Source organism: Aquarana catesbeiana, linkage group LG02 (genome assembly GCF_042186555.1).
Source record: "Aquarana catesbeiana isolate 2022-GZ linkage group LG02, ASM4218655v1, whole genome shotgun sequence".
Lineage (NCBI taxonomy): Eukaryota > Metazoa > Chordata > Amphibia > Anura > Ranidae > Aquarana > Aquarana catesbeiana.
The window spans coordinates 513,766,261-513,780,145 of NC_133325.1; the positions used below are offsets into that span (position 1 = coordinate 513,766,261).

General features: G+C 43.4%; 1 protein-coding gene across 3 annotated transcripts in view; it reads right to left on the minus strand.

The window, feature by feature from the left end:
- LOC141128474 (C4b-binding protein alpha chain-like) overlaps positions 1-13,885 on the minus strand; it is a 448,459-nt gene that overhangs the window by 296,539 nt on the left and 138,035 nt on the right. For 2 of the 3 annotated variants that reach the window (XM_073615780.1, XM_073615778.1), the window contains exon 7: positions 1,309-1,503. In XM_073615780.1, the coding sequence (XP_073471881.1) occupies positions 1,309-1,503 (195 nt within the window). The remainder of the gene's footprint in view (positions 1-1,308; positions 1,504-13,885) is intronic. The other variant, XM_073615779.1, reaches the window with a different exon arrangement.

The following is a 13,885-nucleotide window of genomic DNA, read 5'->3' on the forward strand; positions in this document are numbered from 1 at the left end:
GAAATAGTACCTAAAAAACAAAAAGATCTAAATTCAAACTGAAAAGAAGTCCAAGCTGGCGCTCCTGTCTATGGCTGCAACAAGTTTAAACTGTCACAGCCTGGGCTCCAGGGTTAGAGCACAGAATACTGGTCTCAGTCAAGGGCAAAAAGCTCAGACTCTGAGCAAAAAGCTCAGAGTTAGTTACAACAAGCCCCATCTTGGCTTCATCTTTTTTGACCTGGGTTACACCTGTGTGGATTGCCACTGCCATGAACCTGTATGGCACTATGTGGCTAATTCCAGGTGTTGCACCATGTGCCTTGGAGGAGCGCCAAACGCAGGGCCCAGTGCCTAAAGCAACATAACAGGCCTGCATATTCCGTCCAATAGGTCTGGGTACAGCCCCAAAGGTGTACCTAGGACAGCAATCCAAAAGCTGAGCCATCAGTCCTAGATGCTGGTACCGGAAGAAGAAAACTACTCAGGAAACATCTAGAAGAAACCAGTAAGAGGGGGAGTGAGAGACCAGGGGAGTGAGAGACATCGATCACCTAGGGCACAGATGTCAAACACAAGGCCCGCAGGCCGAATCCGGCACTCCAGGCCATTTCATCTGGCCCTCACACCTCTCCTGCAGCTGCAGGAAAGCTCCAGCCTCCTCTGGTCCTCCTCCAGATCCCTACTTTCTGATTTTAAGCAATGCATCCAGCTTCTTCCCAGCAGCAGCATAAGGAAAGGGGGTGCATTGTGATGTTAGGGAGAGTAGGGGACTCAACTTCTGATGGTTGGGTGGCTCTTGACATCTAATGTAAGGGGAGGGGATGCACTGGACATCTAGTCTTACAGATACAGCCGGCCCTTTTGAAGACAATTATGGTGCTGATGCGGCCCACAATAAAGTTGAGTTTGACACCCTTGACCTAGGGTCTAAGGATTGCTGGGAGTGGGTTAGTGGGAGGTGGTATATGTGGGTTTATATTGCTCTGATTTGCCAGTGTTCAATCACCTGAATGTAGCTGCACATAATCTAGTCAACTATGACTATGCTTGTGTTCTGTGATGTATGAGAAAGAAAACTTTTTTTTTTACTTTTTGAGGATACAGAACTACAAAAGGTATGTCTGTTTCTATAATGTCCATGATTACCTGCTGCTGCAAAAAGGTGCCCAAACCAATGAGCTGTATATATCAAAAAGTTAGTGGTCTTGTTAATGAAAAAGAAAACAGCGGAGAAAATATTTTTTTTCCCCAGCAAAGAACATGCTTCAAAATAATTTTAGGATTTTTATTCAATTGAAAACTTTAAAAATAAAATCTAAAACTTACGTCTACAAAAGATCCCAAGAGTTGACCATGTGCCATCTTGCAAACATGTTGCAAAATTTCTACCTCCAGGAACACGTGAATATCCAGGTTGGCAATCGTAATACACTTTTAATCCCTTAGAGAATGTAGTTTGAGAAAGGAATGAACCTCTAGGCTGTGCATAATCCAGTCGAGGCAGAAAACTGCAGCCATCTGCTAAAATCAAATATAACATTTTAGATAATCACATATAACATTTTAGATAATGCCTAATATTACCTTACAACAAACAAACATGTTCTTATATGCATATATTACTTTTATAGTCTCGGTTGTACAGAAAAGGTGTTTAAAGTTATATTTCAAAACAGGTATGTGTAATTGTCCATATATTCTTGCAGTAGGAATGCAACCTGTGAGAAAAATACACATCTAATACCACAATTTATGCAACATTTTATATAGCATCTTACAGATGGCTGATGTGTAAATTAAAGTGAGGGAAGTATGCCAACTGATATTGCAGACCTATTTTTCAAAATGCTTGTTGCCTGGCTGTGTCTGATTTAAAGAGCACCTATGCCCACACACATTTTTAACTTTTATTTAATGTGTATGTAAAGGCAAAAGTGTTTCTTTAGTTTTGGATACAATGGGCAACCACTGTCACTGAGACAGATGGAGAAGGAAAATCCAAAATTTTTGAATTTTACCAGAACAACCTGTGAGAGAAAATCTTCCAATAGGGACCCCTAATCCTGTTACAACTCTCTAAAATGCAAGGTGCATGGGGACAAGTTGAGACTAAAGTGACAGGGCTTTCCAGAGCCAGGATGGAGAAGTGACAGGAGTGTGTGGCGATAGGGGGGAGTAGTTTTACCACCTTTTACCACAACACACTTCAATGAAAAAACATGTATATTATTGATTAATGATTAATTTCAACATAAATTCCAGGTTAAGATCTGATCTGTGAAGAAGGGGGAGGAGGGACTGAAATTGTATGCTGCTGTCACAACAGCAAACATGGCAAGTTGTCTTTAATGCTAAGCAACCAACTGACAGATATTCTGTCACTATGTTAATATAAAATGGAGAACCTTGGCAAGTTTGAGATTGCTCCCAAAGAGAGAACTATTCCTTTAAAGGATTTCTGTTGGGCACAGGTGCACTTTAAATCAATTATTGCACTATGAGCAATGCCCTCCTATTACCTTCACTTCTTTACCACCCCCGTGCTAAAATCCCGCAAAAAGGTGGTTCTAAGAACATAACAGTTTAACCTCCCAAAATACTGACACAAGCACAAAAAATTCCCAATTGAAGTAATACAGTAACAATAAATGAATTAGCACCCATATAAAAGTGGTTTATATAATACAAAACCAGTGACTGTTGAATAGTTGAAAAAGATCTTGACTGCAGCCTGTAAGGATCTAGGATCCTGACGACTCTCAGTCCCTTGTCTGCCTGTACCTCCCGTACCTAGCGGCCATGCTTTTTTTTAAAAGTGGTTGTAAACCCTTACATATACCCAGTGAAGTGACTGGCGTCAGGTGGTACACAGAGATGAACCAAACCCTCCTACATACGTTGTACCTATTTATCTGCAGTCTTCGTTCAAAGTGCTGAATTATAAAGTTTGTCTGAACGTTCAGGAAAAAGGGGACGGAGAGCTGAAGTTACACTCTGCAGAGCTCAGTAAGAAAAGCACTGAGAGCTGATTGGATTGAAGGGACAACACCCCCTTCACACAGCATAGAGCTGAGGCTGTCAGTCAGTTGGAGGCCCCTCCCCTGTCACCTTTTTACTCTAATGCCACGTACACAAGATCGGATTTTCCAACAACAAATGTTCGATGGGAGCTTGTTGTCGGAAATTCCGAATGTGTGTAGGCTCCATCAGACATTTTCCATCGGAATTTCTGACAAACAAAAATTTGAGATCTGTGTCTCAAATTTCCCAACAACAAAATCCGTTCTCGTAAATTCCGATTATGTGTACACAATTCTGATGCACAAAGTTCCACGCATGCTCTGAATCAAGCATGAGACGGAAGACGAGACCTTCTGGTAAAACTAGCGTTTTAATGCAGCGCATTCTCTTCTTGTTTATAATGCTAGAATAATGAAGTTGTTTTGCTGCTGATATTCACACAGAGTTCTGACAACCTAATTTCTATATTATTTCTCGTGATCTCATGAATAATTGTTTTTTTTGTTTGGTTTTTTATCCAGACCTCCTATTTTTTTTTTTTTTTATAGTGAACTCTATAATTTTTTCTCGTTTTGTGTCAAGTTACCACAACACCATTATTATCTTGTATTTTTTAACCTTAAGGAGGTTGAGGTTGGTGTTGGTGTCCCTTGTTAATTTGACATTGTATTTTTGAAATGTACCTGCCTACTCACAAACAAACTGTCTTTTTTGAAGTAAAACACATAGGCAAGTATTTGTGAAAAATAAATAGCCATGTATTATGGGTCATAACAAAATAAAGAGGAAGGCAACGCTGGAGAAACTGGTGAAATTTGCGAAGCCTTTGTACCCCAGGGCAGACATCAATTATTTTAGTCAAAATTGGTGACCTGAGGAGTCCTTATAATAGTGAGCACAATCCAGTCCAGGACTACAAGAGATCAGGAACAGCAGCAGATGACATATCTGTCCCCAGGCTGTGGTCTTACAACAGCCTGCATCTTGTCAGACCAGACTGAACCCAGGTTATTACTTTCTTGTCTTCCTTCCACGCTTCCTTCCATGCTTGCTTCCAGGCTGTGGCTCTGGTGTTGTAGTTGTGGCAGGAGGAGGAGGAGGAGGACCATGGTTGAACTCACAAACGTGGCATTGGCTTGTGAGTTCGCCCCTCAACCCCTTATTTAGGGCTTGTAAGATAACTTCCTCACATAAGAGGCGTTGGCCCTCCTCCATTACCTGCATTTTGCAGGCTGCCATGTAGGCATAGTCGTCCTGATTATTGGGGGGGGGGTTCTGAGGGCCGCAGTAGCCTTCCGAAATAGGCCAAGTGCTGCCTCCTCCAGTTTACTCCTCTTCCTGGGACTTTTTTTTGGAAGATGGAGGGGAGGGACCTGGGATTCGGGCAGGCTACTGGGCCCGGCCACCTCCTGGCTGCCACTTACCCCCGCCACCTCCTGGCTGCCACATTCCATAGCCTCCTCCTGGCTGAGACTTTCCTGTGTATGAAAAGGGGACATAGTTTTAGATTTTGGCTCATCAATCACACACAATTTTCACAATTCATTTTTCATTCTTGTCCCAATCATTTGTGGCCACTACTGTCTATTGATATGTAAAATACTTTGTAAAATCAGAAATTACTGATCAATAATAACATCTAGTTAACATCATTAATTATTTGACTAGAAATATGTTGAATAATGCTATACCTGGCTCAAGCTGGGCTCCTCCACTTCTTCCTGGCTGGAAGGCCCAGGACGTCAGAAGCCTCAGCTGAGGTAGAAGGGAGCCTTGAAGAAAGACTGGAGAGTGCTGGCCTGGGTTCAGTCTGGCCTGCCAGAAAATGCAGTCTGTCATAGTACCACAGCCTGAGTACATAAATGTCCTCTGCTGCAGCTCCTGATCTCTGGGAATCCTGGACCTTCTTGCACTCCTATTATAAGTGCTCCTCATGCCACCAATTAGGGCCTTCAAATAGGGGATGTCTGCCGCGGGGATCACCGGCTTCACAAATTCCAGCAATTGATCCAGCGCTGCCTTCCTCTTAGAACAAGACAAACCCTAATGTCAGGCTAAACTCTCCTAATCGTGTCCCAATATAGGCCTCAATCAATAAGCAGTATAAGCCACTGATGCACCAAGTTAAAATTGTACCTTCGTTCTAACGATCAGCGCTTCCGATACTCCTTCCTCCTCTCACAGATCGTACACATGACGCAAGCGTGTTACACTTTATATACACTGCGCATGCATAAAACTACGCCCGCCACTGACGTTCTTTCTAGTCTATTCCCCGCCCCTTGTCTTTTGGCGCAGTGGGAGAGCACATGGCGGAGAAAGAGCAAGTGCATGCAGAGGAGAGCAGCAACGACGAAAGGCCGGAGCCATGAACGTCCCGATCCCAGAGAAGATTTAAGGCCTCAAATATGTCCTTGATAGAGATGGTGGACATCTTGAAGAGGGCCGACTATGATGGGAAGCATGAACCTTACCCAAACCCAAATGTCAGAAAGGCCAAGATCATGGCTAAAGTTGTGAGAAGTCTGCACAGGAATTTTGGGGGACGACGATCCAAGGATCAATTGAGGAAATGCTGGTCAGACCTGAAATTGAGGGCGCAGGATCAGTACAGAAAGATCAAGAGAGTTCTTCAAAAAAGTAAGTAGTTGTCGTGTGTTCTTATTATTATTACTTGCATGCTGCTCCATATGCTTTTTCTTTACTGTTGTACAGTTTAAAATGGCAACTTTCAGGGTTCGTGGGCACAGTAATCGTTCGTAGTAAACATCGTTTGTTCGCCCACTAATACAATGTTTTTGGCAGATACAGGTTAACTACATTTGTTCCAGCCCTTTTTGCATTAGAAGAAGTTTATGACATTGTTGTCTAGATGGGTTTTTGCTAGAATGAAATGCAAACTTGATTCAGTGTAAGAAGGGGACACTCAGCAGCTGTTTACACATTTGGACGCAGGAGCACTAGTGTGGGACACCAGAACAAACTTTTTAGGGTGTCTCACACAGGTGCTCCAGTGGATACTAGGGGTGTCTCCATGTGTGAAAATTGTACAAAAAAGGTAAGTATTCTAGCTTTACAAATGGAAAAAAATAATGTCTTCAGCTTGGAACTCTGCCAAAAAAGACAATTGTACGACACTTCCAAGCAATGTTTTATATTACTATTTCTCGCCTCAAATATCTGTGTGCTAAGTATACTTTTTTTTTTATTCACATAGGGGAGAAAAGACTTGGGACATCTGAGGACACCAGGGACCCCCCACCTCCTAAAGAAAAGCAAATCCCCACACCACAACCAGAAGATGTGGAGGAAGGAGAGGTTTATGAAGTGGGCGAAATAGTGACCACAACAGGTGAGTTTCTAAGACCACAGCTTCAGGTAATAGATGTATAAGAAATAATACAAAACAGCTGCAGCTCAAAAATGTGAGATATACACAAATCAAACAGTAACTATAAAAACGCGAGCAGCGCTACAAAAAGTGAATATAGTGTATAAAAATTAGTACAAATAAATAAGGATCAAGAGTCCATGATGTACCAAAATTAACAATAATAAACAATATAAGTGCCAAAAAAATGACATAAAAAGGGTGGTAATAACATAAAAGGGTGATAAAAATTAGTCCCAACAGTGAAAATGTGGAAACAATGAAAACTCAGTGGAAAAACCCATCCAAACAAATAAAAGGCGAGGTAAATCGGTCACACCAATAGCGATTTGTGAGCAGATCCACCACCGTATGTGCTAAACGCTTACCAGATGGCAAGCTTTGGAAAGCTTGTAAGTAGCCTGACAATCAATGGTAAGCAGCACACACCACAGCTTCTCAATGAAGGGCCAAAAACATACAGGGTTGCTCCATCCAATGGGCAATCTTTATTTTATTTCATTTTGGTTTAAGGAAGTTCATTCCAGAGGGAGGGTTTCAGATTGCAAACAGCCTGCTTTGTGCAGCGAGGGAGGGGTGCAGCACAGAGCAGGCTGTTTGCAATCGCACCCAAGAGCGGATCAGAAAATCGACTGGGCTCCCTGGACAGGTAAGTGTCCTTATATTAAGTATTTGTAGCTGTTGACTTCAAATTTTTTGGTGAGGGGTGGAATTACTCTTTAAGAATCATTCAAATGCTGATAATTCTTTGGATGATGAAGATATTTAACTACACTGGATAAGACTATATCTGAAATGGTTTCTCCCCATAATTTTTCGCGATGGTGGTGACTGTATATAATTTACATATACTAGCACCAGGGTATGTGTGTGCCCACAGAATTTTGATTATATTCTTGTGTTCTTTTGCAGTTAGGGAGCATGCTAAGGGCTCACAGAAAAGAAAGGCAAGCTCTGTGTTTAAGCAACCAAATTTGCTAACTTTGTAGAGATGGGCCAAACACCCCCAGTTCGGTTCACACCAGAACATGCGAACAGGCAAAAAGTTTGAGCAAACATGCGAACCCTATTAAAGTCTATGGGACACCAACATGAAAAAATCAAAAGTGCTAATTTTAAAGGCTTATATGCAAGTTATTGTCATACAAAGTGTATGGTGACCCAGGTATAGCCCCAGGGGACATGTATCAATGCAAAAAAAAGTTTTTAAAACAAGCGTTTTTTCAGGAGCAGTGATTTTAATAATGCTCAAAGTGGAACAATAAACATGAAATATTCCTTTAAATATCATGCCTGGGGGGGTCCCTTTAGTCTGCCTGTAAAGTGATGCATCTGTATGATGTGTAGAACAGTGCCGCAGCAATAATGAAATTTCTAAAGGAAAAAATGTAATTCAAACTTGCTTGTGGCTGTATAGATGAAAAATCAATGAAAAAAAAGGGCGTGGGGTCCCCCCCCAGTCCATACCAGGCCCCTCAGGTCTGGTATGGATTTTAACCACTTGACGACCGCCTCACGCCGATATACGTCTACAAGGTGGCACGGACAGGCAGAATCATGTACATATACGATCGGACCCCCCCCCCGGTGCCCGAGGCTGTCGCCATTTCTTCCTGGGCGATGAGAGGTGAGGGGGAGGCCATCCATTCGTGGCCACCCCCTCCCGATCGCTCCCGGCGAATGAAAAGCTTCCTTTCCCTCTGTAATGTAAACAGAGGGAGAGGAAGTGATGTCATCCCTCCTCGAGCCGGTCTTTTCGACCCGGCGCCGAGGAGAGAAGACATCAATGTAAGTTACACCAACACTACACTAACAGTAGAACACGCCAGGCACACTTTTCACCGACCATCACCCCCCGATCACCCCCCTGTACCCCCTGTCACACTGACACCAATAGCAGGTTTTTTTTTGCATTGGTGTCAGTTTGTGACAGTTATGAGTGTTAGGGCAGTTAGGTTAGCCCCCTTTAGGTCTAGGGTACCCCCCTTTAGGTCCAGGGTACCCCCCTAACCCCCCCTAATAAAGGTTAACCCCTTGATCACCCCCCGTCGCCAGTGTCGCTAAGCGATCGTTTTTCTGATCGCTGTATTAGTGACACAGGTGACGCTAGTTAGGGAGGTAAGTATATAGGTTCGCTGTCGGTGTTTTATAGCGACAGGGACCCCCATATACTACCTACTAAAGGTTTTAACCCCCTGATTGCCCCCTAGTTAACCCTTTCACCAGCGATCACCGTATAAGTGTTACGGGTGACGCTGGTTAGTTAAGTTTTTTTTTATAGTTTTAGGGCACCCGCCGTTTATTACCTTATAAAGGTTTAACCCCCTAATAGCCCAGCAGTGAAATAAGTTAAGTTTTTAGGGTCAGATAAGGTCTGCATCGCCCCAGGCAGCGTCAGGTTAGCGCCAGTACCGCTAACACCCACGAACGCAGCATACACCTCCCTTAGTGCTATAGTATCTGAACGGATCGATATCTGATCCGATCAGATCTATACTCCCCAGCAGTTTAGGGTTCCCAAAAACGCAGTGTTAGCGGGATCAGCCCAGATACCTGCTAGCACCTGCGTTTTGCCCCTCGGCCCATCCCTGCCCAGCCCACCCAAGTGCAGTATCGATCGATCACTGACACTTACAAAACACTAAGCACACATAACTGCAGCATTCGCAGAGTCAGGCATGATCCCTGCGATCGCTGACAGTTTTTTGGTAGCGTTTTGATACAGTCGCTGAGAGCCAGGAGCTTTTTTGCCTGTGAGTCTCACTAGTGTACCCCTAAATTTAGAGCCCAAAATGGCAAATCGAAGGTACACTAGTGAAGAGGCCTACACGTTTCTGAGCATGAGAGATAGTGAAGAGGAAGTCACTCATCTGTCAGATTCAGGCTCAGAATACGATCCTGTAGAGGACAGCGGCTCCATGACAGATAGCTCTGACGACGGAGTTGTGGTCTCTGCTAAGGTCAGGCGTACCAGACCCCAATCTTCTTCTTCTGTCCTTGAAGTGCAAGAACCGCAGGGCTCTCGTATGGAGCAGAGCAGTACTAGTGCCGCTATTCCTTCTGGTGAACTGGCAAGCACCAGCGGCCTAGTACACCCTGGTCTTACATCCAGCACTGCAGTATCACGTGGTGACGTGGCGAGTCCCATAAGTGCAGTTCAAGCTGGCGAGGTGGCAAACACAAGTAGTGTCCCACTGCCACCAAGAAGACAAAGACAGGCCCGTCGTGCCCATAGTGCCCTTCCTGTTGCATTCACCAATCTGAATTGGGAACTCACCACTTCTGCAGCACCCGTACTTCCCCCATTCACTGGCCAACCCGGAATTCAGGTGGAAACAGTTGATTTTACACCACTGGATTTTTATTCGCTGTTTTTCACCGAAGATCTCTATAGATCTATTGTGGAACAAAACAATTTATACGCTGGTCAACACATCACCGCTAATCCCCAGTCCTCCCTTGCCAGAGATTGGAGACCAATTACGGTCACCGAATTTAAGATCTTTCTGGGCCTTTCCCTCAACATGGGCTTGAATAAACAGAGTGAGTTGCGGTCATATTGGTCCACTGACCCAATTTACCATGCGCCCGTGTTCTCTGCCTCCATGGCCAGGGCACGATACGAGCAGATTTTGCGGTTCATGCACTTCAATGACAATGAACTCTGTCGTCCTTGTGGAGACCCTGGATACGATCGGCTCTACAAAATTCGGCCCCTCGTAAACCACTTCAACCAACGTTTTGCAGACTTGTTTACTCCCCATCAAGTTGTCTGCATTAATGAGTCCCTGATTAAATTTTCTGGCCGCTTGTCATTCAAACAGTACCTTCCCAGCAAGCATGCCAGATACGGGGTCAAGATGTATAAGCTCTGTGACAGGGCCACAGGCTATACATGTAGTTTTATGGTTTACGAGGGCAAAGATAGTCACGTGGAGCTGACAAACTGCCCTGACTACATAGGAAGTGCTGGCAAGATTGTGTGGGACTTGGTGTCACCCTTATTCGGAAAGGGGTACCACTTGTACGTGGACAATTATTACACGAGTGTGCCACTTTTTAGTCACTTGTTTGATCAGCAGATTGGAGCATGTGGCACCGTGCGACCTAATCGCCGGGGCTTTCCCCAGCGGCTTGTAGATTCCCATCTTAGGCTGGGGGAGATAGCCTGCTTGAAGTGTAATAACTTGCTCGCTATGAAGTGGAGGGATATGAAGAATGTTTACGTTCTCACCTCCCTTCATGCAGACACGACGACCCAAATTACTACGGCGACTGGTGTTGTGGAGAAACCCCTCTGTGCCCACGAATACAACCAAAATATGGGAGGGGTGGACCTCAACGACCAGTTGTTGGCGCCGTACCTAGTTGCCCATAAGGCCAGACGCTGGTACAAAAAAGTGTCTGTTTATTTATTTCAATTGGCTTTGCTGAACGCTCATGTGCTATACAGAGCTTCAGGACAGACTGGATCCTTCCTTAAATTCCAGGAAGAGATCGTCAGAGCCCTTCTGTATCCAGACGGTGCTCCACCTCACCATCCCCAACCAAATGCAGTAAGCCGGCTGCGTGAGAGGCATTTTCCTTATGCCCTCCCGAGTACCCCTACCCAAAAAGCCCCCCAAAAAAGATGTTGTGTCTGCAGCAAGCGTGGATTTAGGCGTGACACCCGGTGTTATTGTCCCTCCTGTCCTGGCAATCCTGGTCTTTGCATGGGTGAATGTTTTGAACGCTACCATACACTAGTTGAGTATTAGCGTAGGGTACAGCACTGCACAGACTAGGACACACTTTCACAGGGTCTCCAAAGATGCCATTGCATTTTGAGAGACCCAAACCTGGTACCAGTTAAAAAAGTTAAAAGTTACTAAAAAAAGTGTAAAAAAATAAAAAAAATAAAAACACAAAAAAATATAAAATAAAAAAAACAAAAATAGTTGCTGTTTTATTGTTCTCTCTCTCTCTATTGTTCTGCTCTTTTTTACTGCATTCTATTCTGCAATGTTTTATTGTTGTTATGTTTTACCATGTTTGCTTTTCAGATATGCAATTTTTTTATACTTTACTGTTTACTATGTTTTGTTGGTAACCATTTTATTGTTTTCAGGTACGCCATATAGCTGCAGAGCGGATTTATTTATCTTGACAGCAACAGCGTTTGCTCCCACTATATATAAAGCCGGGACTCCAGCGCTGTCGGAGGTGATTTCACCATCACAGTTACATACTTCAGCATATATGCCGAAGCGTGGGGGCAGCAGTGGGTGGAGGAGCAATTTGCTCCTGCCTTTTGCGGGAGGATGCCCCCATGCTTCGGCATATATAAATGGTGCATGTATGCCCATCATTAGAAGTGGGTGGATGAAGGGAGGTATTCTAATGGTGGGCATACCCACCGATCAATATCTTTTTTTTTCGTTCAGCCCATAGGCTGCATGAAAAAAAAGTTTACAATATATGCCCAACAAGGACCAGCAACGTACTGGTATGTTGCTGGACTTTGAGTGGTTATACCAGAATGATGCCTGCAGGTTTAGGTATCATCTTGGTATCATTCTTTTCAGCCAGCGGCCGGCTTTCATGTAAAAGCAAACCTAGCAGCTAATTAGCCTCTAGACTGCTTTTACAAGCAGTGGGAGGGAATGCCCCCCCCACCATCTTCCATGTTTTTCTCTGGCTCTCCTGTCCCAACAGGGAACCTGAAAATGCAGCCGGTGATTCAGCAAGCTGACCATAGAGCTGATCAGAGACCAGAATGGCTCCAAACATCTCTATGGCCTAAGAAACCGGAAGCTACGAGCATTTCATGACTTAGATTTCGCCGGATGTAAACAGCGCCATTGGGAAATTGGGAAATCATTTTATCACACCGATCTTGGTGTGGTCAGATGCTTTGAGGGCAGAGGAGAGATCTAGGGTCTAATAGACCCCAATTTTTTAAAAAAAGAGTACCTGTCGCTACCTATTGCTATCATAGGGGATATTTACATTCCCTGAGATAACAATAAAAATGATTAAAATACATAAAAATGAAAGGAACGGTTTAAAATAAGATAAAAAATCAAAAAAATAATAAAGAATAAAAAAAAAGCACCCCTGTCCCCCCCTGCTCTCGCGCAAAGGCGAACGCAAGCGTCGGTCTGGCGTCAAATGTAAACAGCAATTGCACCATGCATGTGAGGTATTACCGCGAAGGTCAGATCGAGGGCAATAATTTTAGCAGTAGACCTCCTCTGTAAATCTAAAGTGGTAACCTGTAAAGGCTTTTAAAAACGTATTTGGTTTGTCGCCACTGCACGTTTGTGCGCAATTTTAAAGCATGTCATGTTTGGTATCTATGTACTCAGCCTAAGATCATCTTTTTTATTTCATCAAACATTTGGGCAATATAGTGTGTTTTAGTGCATTAAAATTTTAAAAAGTGTGTTTTTTCCCCAAAAAATGCGTTTGAAAAATCGCTGCGCAATTACTGTGTGAAAAAAAAAATGAAACACCCACCATTTTAATCTGTAGGGCATTTGCTTTAAAAAAATATATAATGTTTGGGGGTTCAAAGTAATATTCTTGCAAAAAAAAAAAATTTTTTCATGTAAACAAAAAGTGTCAGAAAGGGCTTTGTCTTCAAGTGGTTAGAAGAGTGGGTGATGTGTGACATAAGCTTCTAAATGTTGTGCATAAAATACCAGGGCAGTTCAAACCCCCCCCCCAAATGACCCCATTTTGGAAAGTAGACACCCCAAGCTATTTGCTGAGAGGCATGTCGAGTCCATGGAATATTTTATATTGTGACACAAGTTGCGGGAAAAAGACAATTTTTTTTTTTTTTATGCACAAAGTTGTCACTAAATGATATCAAACATGCCATGACATTTTTTTTTTTTACCAAAGACATGTGGCTGAATACATTTTGGCCTAAATGTATGACTAAAATTGAGTTTATTGGATTTTTTTTATAACAAAAAGTAGAAAATATAATTTTTTTCAAAATTTTCGGTCTTTTTCCATTTATAGCGCAAAAAATAAAAATGGCAGAGGTGATCAAATACCATCAAAAGAAAGCTCTATTTGTGGGAAGAAAAGGACGCAAATTTCGTTTGGGTACAGCATTGCATGACCGCGCAATTAGCAGTTAAAGCGACACAGTGCCAAATTGGAAAAAGTCCTCTGGTCCTTAGGCAGCATAATGGTCCGGGGGGTAAAGTGGTTAAGGGACACTCCATGCCAAAATAAAAAAAAAAATTGGCATGGGGGCCCCCCAAAATCCATACCATACCCTTATCCGAGCATGCAGCCAGGAGGACAGGATAGTGTGGGGGGGTGAAGCGAAAAATAGAAAAAAGAAACGAAAAAACTCCTGACAACTCCTGTCTTTTGGCTTTGACAGCTGTTATATAGGCAAGGGTGGGGCCACCTGCTGATGTAACCGGATGACCCCACCCCCTCTGACGTCACATGATGTCACATGATATATGTCAGAAGGGGGCAGGATGA